This window comes from Zootoca vivipara, chromosome 5 (assembly GCF_963506605.1).
Source record: "Zootoca vivipara chromosome 5, rZooViv1.1, whole genome shotgun sequence".
NCBI classification, from domain to species: domain Eukaryota; kingdom Metazoa; phylum Chordata; class Lepidosauria; order Squamata; family Lacertidae; genus Zootoca; species Zootoca vivipara.
Window position 1 is genome coordinate 72835899 of NC_083280.1, and position 17683 is coordinate 72853581.

At 42.6% G+C, this 17683-nt stretch overlaps 1 protein-coding gene across 1 annotated transcript in view; it reads left to right on the forward strand.

The window, feature by feature from the left end:
- The window catches only part of CTNNA3 (catenin alpha 3), a 550231-nt gene extending 532897 nt beyond the window's left edge, over window positions 1-17334 (forward strand). The window contains exons 17-18 of the mRNA XM_035137674.2: window positions 7501-7635; window positions 16629-17334. Of these exons, the coding sequence (XP_034993565.2) occupies window positions 7501-7635; window positions 16629-16916 (423 nt within the window). The 3' untranslated portion in view covers window positions 16917-17334. The remainder of the gene's footprint in view (window positions 1-7500; window positions 7636-16628) is intronic.
- The last annotated feature ends 349 nt before the right edge of the window (window positions 17335-17683 follow it).

Genomic DNA, 17683 nt, shown 5'->3' on the forward strand with positions numbered 1-17683 from the left:
GGCTTCGCGGAGGCCCGGAGCAAAGGCCCGGCCTCCCAGAAGGCGTCGGAGCGTCCGCGACTGGGCTGCAGCCATGGAAGCACTCCAATGTGGAAGAGGACCCTGAGCCCCCATCCAAACAATGACTATCATCAGCCCAGGTAAGAAAAAAAAATCACATTTTCATTTTGTACTGTTTTATTGATTTCATTTTATGGATCAATGGCCTCATTGGACAGTAAAATCCGTGTTAAATTTGTGTTTAGTATAGTATAGTATAGTATAGTATAGTATAGTATAGTATATATTTAATGCTATTTATATACCACCCTTCCTACCAAAAGAGCTTATGGAGGCAAAATACGAGCCACAGAACAATAAAAACTTCTTGAAAACCATTCCAATGCAGATGCAGACTGGGAAATATCTCAGTTTAAAAGGCTTGTTGAAATAGAAAGAGTAGGCTCCAAAATGATGACAGATAGCACCTGTCTAATATTGAAGGGGAGGGAATTTCAAATAGTAGGTACCACAACTGGGTATAAAGGGGTGAACCCATCTTTCAGGTATCCTGCTCCCAAGTTGTATGAGGCTTTATACACCAAAACCAGCACCCTGAACCTAGTCTGGTAGCTAATTAGGAAACAATACAATTCTGTCAACAGTGGTGTGATGTCTTGGCAGTACTTTGCTCAGACAAGAAGTCAAGCAGTTGCAGTTTGCACCTTCTGGACCAACATTAAGGGCAGCCCCACATGTCAGTAATCCAGCCTTTAGGTTACAAGCACATGGATGTCTGTGGTCAGGCTATCCCAATGGCTTTAATTTTCTGACCAGTCAAAAGCTGGTAGAAGATACTCACAGCTACTGAGGTCACCTAGGCCTCTAGCAACAAAGATGGATCAGGGGCACCTCCATACCATGTACCTGCTCTTTCAGGAGTACAACTCCCCCCCAAAGCAGCCAATTAACCAAATATCCATACGTGGAATCCACGCACCCACAGTGCCTCCACTTTGCCAGGATTCAGAGTCTAGCCTACCATCAAGTCCAGGCACTTGTCCAGGGGTTACAGGGCCTCTCCTAATTCAAATATTGTAGATAAGTAAAGCTAGATGCCCCAGTGTACCTTGTGTGTTTAATGAACCTGCACTTCCCCATTTATATCAAGCTCAGGACATGAATAAAGCCACCACCTCTGCTGATACTGAAAGTTAACCAGGCTAAGGGAGAACAGCTTAAAGCAGCCAACCAGGGGAAGGAAGTAGCTATCCTTCCTCTCTTCCACAAGCTTATTTTGATATATGCAAAGCAGCATTCCTATGCTTTACAGGCAAGCAGGGACATTACAAGCCTGGTAGATGAAGGGAACGCTGTGGATATAGCCTATCTTGATTTCAGCAAGGCCTTTGACAAGGTGCCCCATGATATTCTTGTAAAGAAGCTGGTTAAATGCGGGCTAGACAATGCTACCATTCAGTGGATTTGTAACTGGCTTACTGACCGAACCCAAAGGGTGCTCATCCATGGCTCCTCCTCATCCTGGAGAGTAGTGACTAGTGGGGTGCCACAGGGTTCTGTCTTGGACCCAGTCTTATTCAACATCTTTATCAATGACTTGGATGATGGGTTTGAGGGCATCCTGAGCAGGTTTGCAGAAGACACCAAATTGGGAGCGGTGGCTAACACCCCAGAGGACAGGATCACACTTCAAAATGACCTTAACAGATTAGACAACTAGGCCAAAGCAAACAAGATGTATTTTAACAAGGAGAAATGTAAGGTACTACACTTGGGCAGAAAAAATGAAAGACACAAATACAGGATGGGTGACACCTGGCTTGAGAGCAGTACATGTGAAAAGGATCTAGGAGTCTTGGTAGACCACAAACTTGACATGAGTCAGCAGTGTGATGAAGCATCTAAAAAAGCCAATGCAATTCTGGGCTGCATCAATAGGAGTATAGCATCTAGATCAAGGGAAGTAATAGTACCACTGTATTCTGCTCTGGTCAGACCTCACCTGGAATACTGTGTCCAGTTCTGAGCACCACAGTTCAAGAAGGATACTGACAAACTGGAACGTGTCCAGAGGAGGGCAACCAAAATGGTCAAAGGCCTGGAAACGATGCCTTATGAGGAACGGCTTAGGGAGCTGGGTATGTTTAGCCGGGAGAAGAGAAGGTTAAGGGGTGATATGATGGCCATGTTCAAATATATGAAAGGATGTCATATGGAGGAGGGAGAAAGATTGTTTTCTACTGCTCCAGAGAAGCGGACACGGAGCAATGGATTCAAACTACAAGAAAGAAACTTCCACCTAAACATTAGGAAGAACTTCCTGACAGTAAGAGCTGTTTGACAGTGGAATTTGCTGCCAAGGAGTGTGGTGGAGTTTCCTTCTTTGGAGGTCTCTAAGCGGAGGCTTGACAGCCATCTGTCAGGAATGCTTTGATGGTGTTTCCTCCTTGGCAGGGGGTTGGACTGGATGACCCTTGTGGTCTCTTCCAACTCTATGATTCTATGACAGGGGTCCCCAGATTTACCGGCGTTTGGGCCGGTTCCCACCGCGCCGACCGCGCAGCGGGCCGGAGGGTGGGGGAGCGCGCGTCTGTGCGGGCCGGCGGGCGGGGGAGTGCTTACTGGCGTGGCGACGCGCTTCCAGGGTGGGGGAAGCGCCGAAAATCCGTTGTGCGCATGCGCGTGGGCCTCCCCCGACCCGGAAGTGCACCAGAAATGACTTCTTCCGGGTCGGGAGAGGCCCATACGCATGCGCACAAAGGATTTTCGGCGCTTTTTTCCCAACCCGGAAGAGCGCTGCCGCGCTGCGCGCCGTAAGAGCGGGCGGCGAGGGTCATCGCGGGCCGGATTGGCAGGCTAATTGGGCCGCATCCGGCCCCCGGGCCGTAGTCTGGGGACCCCTGTTCTATGACATGCTTAGTATGGTCCATAGTTTTCTGATGTACTGTTTTCCAAGCATTTCTCCGTCCTCACCTTGTGCAAGTATCTGCCCAGCAAATGTGTGCCAATGGGTACTGCATGTGCAGTTTGCTCCCTGGTGCAACTATTACAGCTGGTGCATGTAGCCTTTGAGAAAACTGAAAGTAGCATAAATTGGCTATTCAGATGAGGGTTCAAGAAGCTAGACTTAGATCTCCCCTTGCCTCTTAATAGCTGATAGGAACTACTGCAATTATCTCACCTCGAAATGTGCACACAGCCCCAGCCATTGGGGCCTGGATTGTTTGATTGTTCTATAATAATAATAATAATAATAATAATAATAATAATAATAATAATAATAATTTATACCCCACCCTCCCCAGTCAAAAACCGGGCTCAGGGCGGCTGACACCAACAGAATTACAATAAAACATAAAAACAATTAATTAAAATACAGATTAAAATACAGTATTAAAATTTAAAGTGCAGCCTCATTTCAAGTAGGGCATAAATCCAAGCCATGAGGGAGGAAAACACAGGGGTCAGGCTGAGTCTAACCCAAAGGCCAGGCGGAACAGCTCTGTCTTGCAGGCCCTGTGGAAAGATGACAAATCCCGCAGGGCCCTGGTCTCCTGGGAAAGAGCGTTCCACCAGGTTGGGGCCAGTACTGAAAAGTCCCTGGGTCTAGTAGAGGCCAATCTAGCCATCTTATGACTCGGGATCTCCAGAATATTATTATTTGTGGACCTTAAGGTCCTCCGGGGGGCATACCAGGAGAGGCGGTCCCGTAGGTACGAGGGTCCCAAGTCGCATAGGGCTTTAAAGGTCAAAACCAGCACCTTAAACCTGATCCTGTACTCCACCGGGAGCCAGTGCAGCTGGTAAAGCACTGGATGAATGTGATCCCGCGGCTGGGACCCTGTAAGGAGCCTCGCCGCGGCATTCTGCACCCGCTGGAGTTTCTGGGTCAGCTTTAAGGGCAACCCTGCGTAGAGCGAGTTACAATAGTCAAGCCTGGAGGTGATCGTCACATGGATCACTGTGGCCAGATCGGGGCGAGAGAGGTAAGGGACCAACTGCTTGATGCGGCGGAGATGGAAAAATGCCACCTCTGCTGTGGATGCAACCTGCGCCTCCATGGAAAGGGAGGCGTCAAAGGTTACACCCAAACTCTTGACAGAAGGCGCTGGTACCAATTGAGCCCCTGCAAAAGATGGGAGTTGGCCCCCCAAACCCATGTCGCCCCGACCTAGCCAGAGGACCTCTGTCTTCGAAGGATTTAGCTTCAGTCGGCTCCCACGTAGCCATCCAGCCACAGCTTCCAAGCACCTGGTGAGTGTGTCCGGGGCCGAGGCAGGGCAGCCGTCCATCAACAGATAGATCTGGGTGTCATCAGCATATTGATGACAACCCAGCCCAAAACTCCGAACAATCTGGGCAAGGGGGCGCATAAAGATATTAAAAAGCATTGGGGAAAGGATTGCGCCTTGCGGGGCTCCACACACCAAGGGGTGCCGCGGTGACAACTCCCTCCCTAGCGCCACCCTCTGTCCCCGACCTGAGATGAAGGAACACAGCGATTGTTGGACTGTGCCCTGAATCCCCACGTCGGCAAGATGGAACATACCTTTCTCATAATTTCTCCCCGCTCTGGTTCCCTAAACTGGGAATAACAGAGTCATTCACAGGTCTTCTTGTCACAACCAATAATGTCCGTTCATTAGAATACATCATTAGAATACATCACAATACATCACAGAGCACGATTCTATTATCTTGACACTCCTTTCTCAATCAGCAGCTTGGCCATAATGTAAGAGAGATTTTTCAGTATCCCAAATTACATGCAAGTAAGAAAAACAAATCCTTCTTTTCTTTTCCCCATGTAGCTTCTAAAGCGAGAGAGCAGCTGAAATAAGCAATCACTGTGTAATGAAGACTCATTGTTGCATCTCTTTGACCTTTTCCAGTTCATAAAGTAGAGCAGTTTCAAATGAATGACTTTTACTCAAGCTGCATACAATCTCATATCATCAAAATAGAGAACTGTGAAACCATTTGAATTAGGCTTTAAGATTTTTGCCTCTGGGGAAAAAATATGTGTTGTGGCTTAACATTAACTACATCATATAGATTATTCACTTTAGCAAGGGCCATTTTGAAAATCTACAAGAAAAACAAAATTACTTCTTATTTCTGGTTAAAGAAATATGACACAATGCAATACAAGTGGCCACATTCATTCAGGTTACAACCCATTTTCATTGCAGGTTTAAAATATGTCAGCAACCCGTACTCATAAACTCTAAAAATAAATCTGCTAAGAGTTCATTTGTTTAAATTGCAGAAATATTATTCCCCACTATTAAGAGGATAGTTTTGTTTGCACTGGCAACAAGCTACCTGCAAAACTGAAGGGGCTCAGGTACTTTGCCCAAATTCAGAACTGCCAACTGCCTTATAGTCTCAGTCTGATCCCAGACTCCAGCCTGCAAGTAAATTGCCCCATTCAGGAGGAAACACCAAAAAAATCATCTTTGACTATGGGCAAGTAATCAATTTAGCAAAGGAGGCTCACCCAGCAGCCATAACAATACACTTTATGCTACCATCACTGTGCTGTGGGAGCCAAAGACTTAAAGCAAACTGTAATTAAGATATTTATTTTTTCATTTATATTCCATTTTGTTGCATATCACCAAACTACCATTAAAGGGTACTAGCCGATGATAAAATAACTGAGACAAAAATCACAGTTGTATAATTACAATAAGCACAGTCGTCCGGGTGTTATTTCAAATTGCTTAAACACAGTTTCAACGTATGCACCATTTGATGAGAACCCACTGAAAGCAGTATCAGGGGCGACAATCCAGCACATTTCATTTTTAATAGGCTTAAGTGTACTTTGATCCGTACTGGATTATGGCCATGATCTGTAGCACTAGCCATTACTAGAATCAGTACAGCAGCAAAGTAATTTTATGTCCTTGGAAAGTGATGAAATGGAAGTAAAGCAAAACCCAAATAATGTATACTTGAGGCAGTTTACAGCATTTTGAATTATGGAATTATATTAACTAACCCCCTCCCCAGCTATTCTGCAAAATGGCTTTACCCATTGAAATCAATGAATAGTCTACCATTGTTTTCAGTGAATCTGCCCATTTCAGCTCCACTTGATCATTACTTTTTATTGTGAGAAATGAAATGGCTAATTTGGATGACAGACACTCATTAGAATGAAAGGAATTCTTGTTCCTACGGGAAATATCATGGTAACCATACAATAGCTAATACGACAACTGGTAGTGTCTAATGGTCATATGACACACAACATTGATTTCAATCTGCATTATACTGCTTAGAGCGCTCCCTTTGCTTTTGAAGAGGATCAGAATACATAAACAATTATATCTATATCAACACACACACACACCGGTTATGTTATGTTACTTTAGAGTAAGTCCAGCTGAACACAGTGGGGCTTACTTTTAAATAGCAATACATAGAACTGAGAGAGGGGGTTGGGGAGAGATAGTGTGGCACTATTATATCACTCCATGTTGTGGAAAAAGCGTATCTATTAGCTACCTATCCAACCAATCACTATGTTGTGCAAAAGAGGGCAATCTGCATATACCATCTTATGAGAAGGTCCATTCTGCGTGATATCAAAACAGACTGTTGTAAGTGTGTTGCTATATATGCTTTGTTGTATTGTGAAAGCTTAACTTCAGGGTGCTTAGAATCACTGTAGACAATTGTAGAGCTGGAAGGAACGCTGAGGGTCTTCTAGTCCAACCCCCCGCAAAGCAGGAATCTCAACTACAAGTGATGCAGAAATTAAATAAGTGTTGCAAACATGCATTGCCAGTATACAGGAAGGCAAAAATATGCACAGAATTTCACACACTCCATGCAACACACACACACACACACACACACACCAGCCAGTTACAAACTCCATTCCCAGTAGCCCAAATTAATTTGGAAGTTTATACAAGCTTGCATGTTTCCTCTGTGCAATTCCATATGCTTATCTTAAAGTAACACATGCCAAATGCTGGATTGGAATGCTTGTCTTCATTCATCACACTGCGCGGAAATAATATTGAGCAATGCATTCTAGTTATTTAAAAGGAACCACTCCCATGTATTTTTGTGCACAGTAAAAATTATCAACAGGTGTGCCTGAGAATGCCCACATAAAAAATATTCATTACTACATGGACTGAGGAAGGTCAGCTGTGTCAGTATTAATTTTAGCAATGGATGCATGGACGCAGAGAAGTTTGGACTAATGCTAAATGTCAGTGGCAGCCACTTTATCATAACCCTTTACACCTTATAGGTAGTGCTGGAGAAGTGAGATATTTAGAGAACCATTGTTTAAAATGTTGGGAGTTTGTAGCATGGATGTCTGCTTTTCAAGTAAAACATTTTTTTATATTAAAAAAATACTACTATATGTATGCGGTCTCCTGGGCTCACGCAAAATACGTATTTGGATTCACCTGTATTCCAAAAAAAAAAAAATGTTAGCAAAATGAAATATTTTTTTCCCTTTCTTTTTAGTGTCAAGACCCATCATGTAAGCAGGACTTACTGGCTTATCTAGAACAGATCAAACTGTATTCCCACCAGCTCAAAATCTGCAGTCAAGTTAAAGCTGAAATTCAGAATTTAGGTGGAGAACTCATCATGTCAGCAGTAAGTGCAAATTGTCCTGAGGTCGTTTCATTATACCATTATCTTCTGGTACAACCTGCACTATAATCAGACAAAATGTCAGATCCATGAGAAAAATATTTTAGTCTCTTGTGGGTGCGGCAGTTTAGCCCTCATTTGGAAGGAATACATACATACACGTGAATATTCTAATATACATTGTATTTGTTGCATCAGCATAAAGATCTTTCATGCTAGATCTGGGGGAGGGGGGGGAGGAATACATTTGATGTTTACTATTCCCCCACTCCCCCTCAAAATGAGCAGCATTATTAGTGTAGTGCACCAATTTCAAGACATGCTGCATTACCAAATAATTACTTAAAATAGCAGGTAGACTTGGGATTACTCACATAGGAAACATAATGGGGGAAAGTGGGATGCATATGTTGCTGTACTAGAGCAAAATCAAGAACAATGCTGGTACTATATGGTTGCTATGCCAGAGTTATGGGCAAACATGCTACTGCAAAAGTGTAGGATTGGTATTAAAAAAACCAGCATGTTTAGATTCAATTTTAGTTAAATATTCCTTATGTACACGATCCAATTCTATTTATTTAAATGTGGCATTATTATATAATTCTTTACTCCTTTCTTGCAATCACACCTACTCTTAAATAAGCATCTTTTTCATTACGAGGAATATCAATGCACTCCAGGAAATATGTGAGAAAGATGAATTGTCCCAGTGACTGAGAATACAAAAATGAGACTTTCCTCCAGGGGTTCCCTTCATTCTTATAACAATAAACACTGTGAATATGTTTCATGGGAAATGCATAGGAGAAAACAAACCTGTTGGTAAAGTGGCAGAATCAACATTCATAGAACCAATTGCTGAGCTACCATAGTGAAAGACTGACCACTCTTCTCCTGCCACTGTTAATAGTTTGAGTTGCGCTACACAAGATGAAGTATAAAATTAGGAAGCACGGGTGGTGCTGTGGTCTAAACCACTGGGCCTCTTGGGCTTGCCAGCTGGAAGGTCAGTGGTTTGAATCTGTGTGACGGGGTGAGCTCCCATTGCTCTATCCCAGCTTCTGCCAACCTAGCAATTCGAAAGCATACTAGTGCAAGTAGATAAATAGGTACCACTGTGACGGGAAAGTAAATGGAAGCATCACGGTGTCCTGTTGCGCCAGAAGCGTTTGGTCATATTGGCCACATAAACCAGAAAGCTGTGGACGAACGCTGACTCCCTCGGCCTGTTTGGCTGGACTTAACCGTCCAGGAGTCCTTTACCTTTACATTATAAAGTTTGCGAGCTTATCATTTAGGTATGTTCCATGGCAATATGCAAATAGCTTTAACAAACATAGCAAAGAGACTTGAACTGCAATAGGAATGCAGTAGCAGTAATTCAGATTTTTGCAAAACAATATGGTGGGATTTTTGGGGGGATGTGGGATATTGCTTCTCATGCAGTATGACTTATTAAAGCTGTAAATAGAAACAGCCTTCGTAAAAACAACTGCAATGCTTTCTGCTTACTCACTGCTCTCCAAGCTTTTGCATGGGTAAAAAAATGGTTTACTAAAGTGTGCAATCAAATGTGCTCACTTTCTTGTGATTGCAGAGGAAAAGTCCTTGCTGGTGATCCATACATGCGGAGTAATAGAAATGTAGAATTGAAAGGGGTCCCTAGGGTCATCTAGCTAACCTTCTGCAATGTAGGGATCTCAACTAGATCATACATGACAGATGGCCATCCAACCTCTGCTTCAAAATCTCCAAGCATGGAGAGTCCACCACCTCTCATGAGAGTCTGTACCTCTGCCAAACAGCTCATATCTGGATCCTCGACCATAGATTGCTAACATGGGCAAGAGCTGTTTGGGGTCAGCCACAGGAAGGTGGAAGAAGCCCTGGCAAGGATAAGTTGAGAATAAGACATCAGTCACAACCAAACAACCCTACAGGTTCTTCTAATAAAGTTCTTATAATGCTGTAAACAGAAAACTGATAACACATCCTGCTTTTCATAATCATCCTAAATACCACCTACTGGCATAATGACAAATGAACTGCTAAATAGAAGAGAGCATCTGACAGAAAATCAATGCAGCAGGCAAGAAGAAAGAAAACTATTTCACTTTAGGCAAGTCCTTTTTTATATTGTGAACATGGGCGTACCCAGGATCAAAACTAGGGGGGGCAAGGGGAGGAGCCAAGGCACGGAAGGGGAGGGGCCACAAAGTGGGCGGGAACGGCGAACTCGCGCTCCGCCGGGCTGTGCCCCTCCCTAGAAGCAGGGCTGGTGGGCGGAGGCGAAGCCCAGCCCAGCGGAGCGCGAGTTCGGCGTTCCCGCCCACCGCGCCGCGCTCCCTGGTTCCCCGCCGTGCTTGGCCTTGCCTGAGGGCGCGCCGGGGAGCTGGAGGGAGGGTGCGGTGCGGCGGGAATGGCGAACTCGCGCTCCGCCGGGCTGTGCTCCGCCTCTGCCCACCAGCCCTGCTTCTAGAGTAGGGCAGCTGCCCTAACTTGCCCCGTGGTGGGTACGCCCTTGATTGTGAATTTTCCACCTTCTCCTCCTGACCTTCTACAGTACACAACCATACACACACATATCCCAAGAGTTCTCCCCTGCAATCTGCTCTCTAACTATGTATGCTCTTAGACTGACATCTTTTTTTCACACCAAGCTAATGCATAGTATCTACATAGGCATAAGAATTATGTCCCCTGGAACCATTATCTGAAACCTGGGGCTGCTCGCTCCTGGGTTCATCTTTGTTAATAGTGGCCAGCAATGCCTTCAACCAGCTTTGGCTGGTACACCAGTTAGGGCCATTCCTCAGCTGAACCTTATCCCACCCCATGCCGTTTATTTTCATCCCTTTCCCCCTGGTCCTTTTGCATTCACTTCTTCCTCTTAAAACAGCTTTCCTCTCTTATCCCTTTCATTTCTTTTCACAGTTTATGTAGACAACAATAACATTTTATCTGACTTTGTCATTTCCATAAAACTTTCTCAGTCCTTTTTCTCTCAGAGGAGGGAGACCTTCCTCCCCACACTCCCCAACTTATCTTTTTCTCATCTCTGCCCACCCCCAGCCCCACTTTATTCAGGATGCACGGAGCTGCTGGTCCAACATAAGGCTATATGGCATGAGTAGTGGGCAGAGGTGGTGATGGGCAGGCACTGCCTTAGAAAGCTACACATTCCATTGTCTTTGTTCCTCAGAAGCTTTAATTGTTTGGCTTGCCTGAAACAGATTTTGGATGGTTCGGGAGAAACTACCCACTGTTCCTTTTTCACTGCTGCTTTTGATGTACAGATACTTGATTTCTGGCCAATTCTAACTATGTATAGCTTTTGCCAAACTCAGTTACGTGTTGACCTTCTGCTTAAATTGTATTCCTTATGGCCTGCCCTTTTCTCTTCCAGTTTCCCTTCTCTGCCAGAATCTGCTACAGATATTCAGCAGCTGCAGTAATGGCATGGAAGGCAAAATGTAGATGGAATTGAAGAACATTCATTAGTCTTCTTGTTTGTACACTTTGAATCTGATTCTGATTTCCATGACCAGACTATGGTTTAAATTATTTGGCTGTAAATATTGAAATACTTCAGAGGTGACTGGATTTCAGTTGGAGGGGGGGCATAGGAATGACATATCAAGCTCTTCCTGTCAGTCTAAGGATCAAAGAAGAAATGATTGCAGTTTAACCTGCATTTCCCCCTATTTTCTTACACTCTCTTTTTCCTCTAGGATGGCAGCTTGGAGAAGACATATTGATATAAAGTGCAGCCCTTGGCAGCAAAACAATTCTCACATTAAGCACAGAAAAGAAAATTGGTCTAAAGCAGGGATGCAAACGCATCTTGGAAAGGAGTGGGGAGGGCAGGAATCTCTCCATTTGGAGATGCCCCTGCAATGACAGGCCAAGGTCAACCTCTGCTCCAACTCTTCCTTCGCTCACAATGCTCACAAGTCACACCCCTCTACCTATTCCCCTTCCTACACTGTCACAATGCTTCAAATTTGCATGGAGCTGGGGAAGGGCAGGGGAGGGGAGGGATAACAGTGGCAGGGGCTAGGGAGTTTGCAGCAAAATCTGGTCTGGATCAAAACCCTATGGCATTTCACCTGAGGGCAGGGATTTGCCTTCATAAGAGCCAGCATGCACATGGATTGGCAGAAACAGTTCACTAGGTGGGGGATAACCCCTATGTTTGCTTCCTGGCAGGTGGGCCGCTGTTACTTAATGGGAAATGTCAGGGAGCTTGACTCGGTGGAAACACACAGGCCAATCTGGTACTCCAACAACATGCCAAAATACCCAATAGCCCTACCTCTTCCCCACCTCTCTCCCAGTAAGCAACAGCAACACATCTGCCAGGAAACTAGCATAGCATCCATGAGCGGAGCCAGGTTGTGGGGGGGCAGGACTTTTGTGGGGGGCCCAGAAGTGATGTGTTTAGTCTGTTAGTTAAGTATTTCTATTGTCTTAATTGATCAGAGGGGCAGCTGCCCCCCTGTGCCTCCTTGGCTACACCCATGATAGCATCTCTGCCCCACTCTCAAATTTATTTTGCATATGAAAGGGGGCTTGATAATTTCCTGACTGTGTATATTTGGAAGGGGGAAAGCGGTGATTTATATGAGAGTATGCCTGATACAAGGTACATACATTTTTTTCTCAGGAAGAGGATGCTGATGGCAAAATGTCATCTAAGAAGCATCCTTGAAAGATGAACTTCAGGGTGCTGTAAAGAAATATTTGTCTATTTTGTGTTTATGTGGATTCTCATTTCACCAGTTTTCTCTGGTTATGATGGCATGAGGCCTTGAAGAGGCTGTAGAGAATAGTAGAGAAAGACAAAAGGTATCCCAGTGATATTAGATTCCCTGCAGAACGTTACTCAGATATGTATGGAACAGGCTGTGGGTAAAACTATAAACTATGCTTGCTGTAATGTGCAAGGACTAAAGGACTGTGACTGAACCACAAATCTACTACAATTCATGTTCATTTCCCTCTGCAGCCTGACCTGGGGGTGGGTGTGATTATGTGATTTGTTTTAAAAATAGTGCTTTTTGAAGGTGAAGAATGCAGATACCAGTCGACGTAGAATTTTAGTACTGGAAATTAGTGAAGTATTGTTTGTTTGGAATCCTCTTTCTACCCCAAAGTGTAGTCAAGGTGGCTCCTTACGCAACAACCCAAAATAATAAAATGCAAAGTCATAAATATACAAAACAACAACAAAACAGAATAGTAAAAGGCAATCATTACAACGCTGCCAATAATGCCAAGTTAAAAGAATGCTCACTGGAGTAAATTGTCTTCATCTTTGGAATTAGCTTGCATGGTTTTCTCCTTTCCATTACTCTCTGAGTAGGTTCAATCAATCCAAAGTTTATTGCATTACCCATATAGCCATAGCACATGTAAAAGATCAAACAGGCAACTGTCGCACAACAACATAGAATACAACAAATACAATTATAACATTAAATGTAAAAACCAGCTGAGTGCGACTGGTAAGGTAAAAGGCAAAGCAAGGCGTGTCAACTGTGAGTATAACAGGAATTTACATAGGACTAGGGCTGGGCAAGTCAGCCAAAAAGGTGGCCCTGAGTTTCAGGGCCTGTAAAATGTAGATGGCCACATCGCGTGAAACCAAGGGGTTGGTGTCCACCAATAAGTACAGTGGTACCTCGGTTTATGAACACAATTGGTTCCGGAAGTCTGTTCATAAACTGAAGCGAACTTTCCCATTGAAAGTAATGGAAAGTGGATTAATCCGTTCCAGACGGTCCGCGGAGTAACCGTTCATAAACTGAAGCGAACTTTTCCATTGAAAGTAATGGAAAGTGGATTAATCCGTTCCAGACGGGTCCGCGAAGTACTTAAACTGAAGCGTTCATAAACTGAAACATGGGTGTAATTGGTTCCGGAAGTCTGTTCATAAACTGAAGCGTTCATAAACTGAAGCGAACTTTCCCATTAAAAGTAATGGAAAGTGAATTAATCCGTTCCAGATGGGTCCGCGGTGTTCATAAACTGAAAATTCATAAACCGAGGTGTTCATAAACCGAGGTTCCACTGTACTTCATGCGGTCTGAGTAGGTTAAACTGAAAGGTGATAGCTATTATAAGGTCATGTCCAATGGGGGTTTAAAACCTGAGCCTTCCCAGTCCTAGCCTTCCCTACACACCAGCCATTACACACACTAGAGCTGCGTAAGCACCATACATTTAAAGTGGCTTCCTCCAAAGAAACATGGGAACTGCAGTTTACCCCTCACAAAGCTACAAATCCCAGAACCCTTAAAACAATTCCCTTCTTTGGGGGAAGTCATATGTTTAGCTCTCAATTGTCCAAATTTTATTTATTTTTCTCACTCCACACAAGACAAACACATGCCCTCTAACACTGATACATACTGACATACAGGCAGTCATCCTGTGGCAGAAATGGCATGGGCAACTGGAGTTTGGGTTATGTGTGGGTGGAAGAAATAGGGTTGGCAATGGCAAAGAACAAATGAGTCCACACTCCCCTAGCCTCTCCAGTGGTGCCAGGGCCTGTACGGTGCCATATGTACTAGATAGAGCAAGCATTATAGCGGACCTCTCTTATTCTTTTAACTCAGTGAGAGGCATAAAAATGATTGGTCACTGCTGTTGTGCATATCACAAGAAAAAAACCCAAATGCAGCTTCCTGAGCACTACAAAATTCATTCTGATCACATTCTCATGATGCAGTACAAATTCTTATCACTTAATTCCGCAGTAGTTTTTGAAACAAATTCTGTTTGGAAGTTATAAAAGCCAAACTTCAAAACCTGTTCAGAATAATCAGATGGATCTTCAAGAGGTGGGCAGAAACCCCAGAACACAGTATTCTTTAAAATTATTCAGAAAGGAGCTGCATTTCTAAATTGAAATTGTCAACCTTATAATTAAATATGAGCACAGTGACTCTTCGAAGCTTAAAAGTTATTCATTCAGGTTATTGATATGAATTACAGTAAATTTATCCCTTGCCAATTTTCCAGTACAAAATGACAACAGCAAAGGCAGCTTAAGCTGGAAGTGGAATTCACAGCACATGGAAAGAAATGCTGAAGAATTTTAACATTCACCAAGAGGCTCATACACAAAAATGAAATACGACACAGTTCAAATGCTATGCTGTCCATGTTGGAAATCATCTGCCTAAAAATCTTTTGCTCTTCTAGAGTTCCAGAATTCCTCCCCCAACTTAGGTGTATTTAAACAGTGGCACAATACATCTACAGGAATTTTCTGTTGTTTAACTGGCATATGTTTTTGTTAATACTATACTGCTCCTTTATTCGTTTTTTTAAAAGCTTGTGTTATGTATTATGCTTTTATGACATAGTGAGTTGTCTTGAATGGGCTATGCTCCCAAAGGCAGGCTATAAATAATGTTATAAATAAATAATACAAAACTAGCAGCAAAACTAGAAAGGCAAGACTCATTGCAGTGTTGAGCAATTAGAGCTTGTTGCTTTCTATTACAAAGCAGCAAAGTTGAACTCCTTTGTTGTTAAATCTTATTTGCTACATCAACACTGACTTTAAAAAGTTTACTGTGGAAAAAGAAACAGGGAAAGTACTAGTATGAGGAAGAATGAAGAAGATGCCTGCAGGATCCGGCCAAATCTTAGGGCAGCATCCTGTTCCACCCAGTGTCCCAACAGATGCCTCTGGAAAGCCCACAGGAAACAATGCCAAGTGGCCTATTTGCAGAAATAAATAAAACTTGTTTACTGTAAATATTGGAATGACCACCTATCTTTAAGATAGATTTGGCCAAGTCTGAGGCTGTAATTCAATTTGTGTGTACATATTGAGCAGGACTGCATATGCATAGCTCAGTCCAATAAACAGCAAGTATTGCAGATACCGCCCCCCAGGACAGATGGCTGGGGGTAGTACCAAACTATCTGATAGGGCTGCATGTGTCCCAACATAGCTGTTGTATGAGGATGGGACCAATATGTTGCATAATTCCAACCCAGCTGCAGAGACAGAGTTAGAAGCCTGCTTCAAAGTCCCAAAGCAGAATTAGGAGTGAGAAAATGTTAGAGAAAAAACTTGGGATGTAAGAAGATTTTATTTAGAAACTGGCATCAGTTTTCCTGAATGTTCTGGATAACTGTGTTTCCTCCACAGAGAACGAAAGCAATATGTGTACATACACCATTCATATGAATATTAAAATATAATGTGTACTTTCAAGTTGTTTCTAAAAACTTTTTTATCCATTGGTTTCTTTTTCTCCATGCTTTGGAGACATGGCACAGTTGTCCTACTCCTCATTAGAATGACATAATAATCCAGACACATAGTTCCATTACCTACATATGTCTTAAAGGTTTGGTTGATTTTAATATTTGCTTTTAATTCTGATGGTTTTATAGATATATTTGATTTTAGCCAAGTTCTTTCTTTCTATCTATCTATCTATCTATCTATCTATCTATCTATCTATCATCTATCTATTTCTATTATGTATGCATCGCTTTGAGAACATTTTGATCAAGCAGTTAATATTTTTTCAATATAAACCTTCTTAATCAAATTTGCAGACCTCTGAAATCACAAAAGATGAGGGGGTTAAAAGATGTGTAACATCATTTCTAAGCCACATTATAGCCAAAAATATATTTAAGACTGTGATTTAGTGACTCTACTGTATTGTTCTTGGGTTGGTTTTTTAAATTGTGCTGTCTCTAGGTTTCCAGTAAGAAAAGACCAGATGTAATGCTTTACAAATGCAAAAAAATGCCCATGGTTAAAGTAACTCTGTCCTCACCTCAAGCTTCTATTTATCCAACATTGCAAATAACTTTTGACCCTTCTGCATTCATGTTGGTTATTCCTTACATGGAATGCACAAATGGAAGCAAAGATCACCTTCATTTTAAATGTTTGTTTTTGATTACAGCTAGCTTGATTTCCGAGGCTGTAACAGTTGTGTTTCTGATTACAGTTGGACAGCGTGACTTCACTAATTCAGGCTGCCAAGAACTTGATGAATGCCGTCGTGCAGACAGTGAAGATGTCCTATATCGCCTCTACGAAGATTATCAGAATTCAAAGTCCTGCTGGCCCACGACACCCTGTGGTGATGTGGCGGATGAAGGCTCCGGAAAAGAAGCCTTTGATTAAGAGAGAGAAGCCAGAGGAAATCTATGCAGCTGTCAGGAAAGGGTCGGCTAAGAAGAAAATCCATCCCGTTCAAATCATGAGTGAATTTAGAGGAAGAGAAATAAACTGAAATTATTATTCCGTTCACTGCACAAGTTTCCTACACCAAGAGGCTGCTTGTTCTGTGTAGTTATTTTTTCACTTCTCTAATCCTACAAGTAAAGTAATAGTTGATGTTCTCATTTTACATTACATTACATTATGTTATATTCATTTGTACACGATAAAGCAGCCTATGACTTTTTAAACCCACTTTTCAGTCATTGCCATCATATCTTTTAACACAATTTCTTCTGTTTTTAAGCGTGCTTTAATTTTGATCACTCACCCATTATTTAATATATTTTATCTGGAATCTCACTATTTTGAACACAATATTAGGAAAACAAAATAGTATCACAATGTGCCATGTTTAATACAAAATAAATAAATTAGTATTTGTTCAAAGCTTTGCAATGTTCACAGCACTTCACACACATTATACATTAAAAACAACCTTTGTTGTCCCCCAGGTTTCAGAAAGGGGCTGAGGCAGCTTGAAAAGAGGTTGTCTAATAATGTCACCTAGGGACTTCATGGTTAAGGAGGAACGGATCAGTCTATTTTCACTCCATGATGCAGAAAAATTCATATTGCAAAGAATGAAATCTTAGAACATCCTTATTTGTGGTTGTGGACTTGATTATGGGATGTTACTGTTCACACTCTTAAGAACTGCAGTGCAGCAACTCTCACATTATTTCTAGTGGGATAGTTAATAAGACTAGATTTTTGCTCATGTTATGAAATACTGGCTTAATTAAAGTCAATGGGTGGCCTTCAGAAAATCTTAAAATA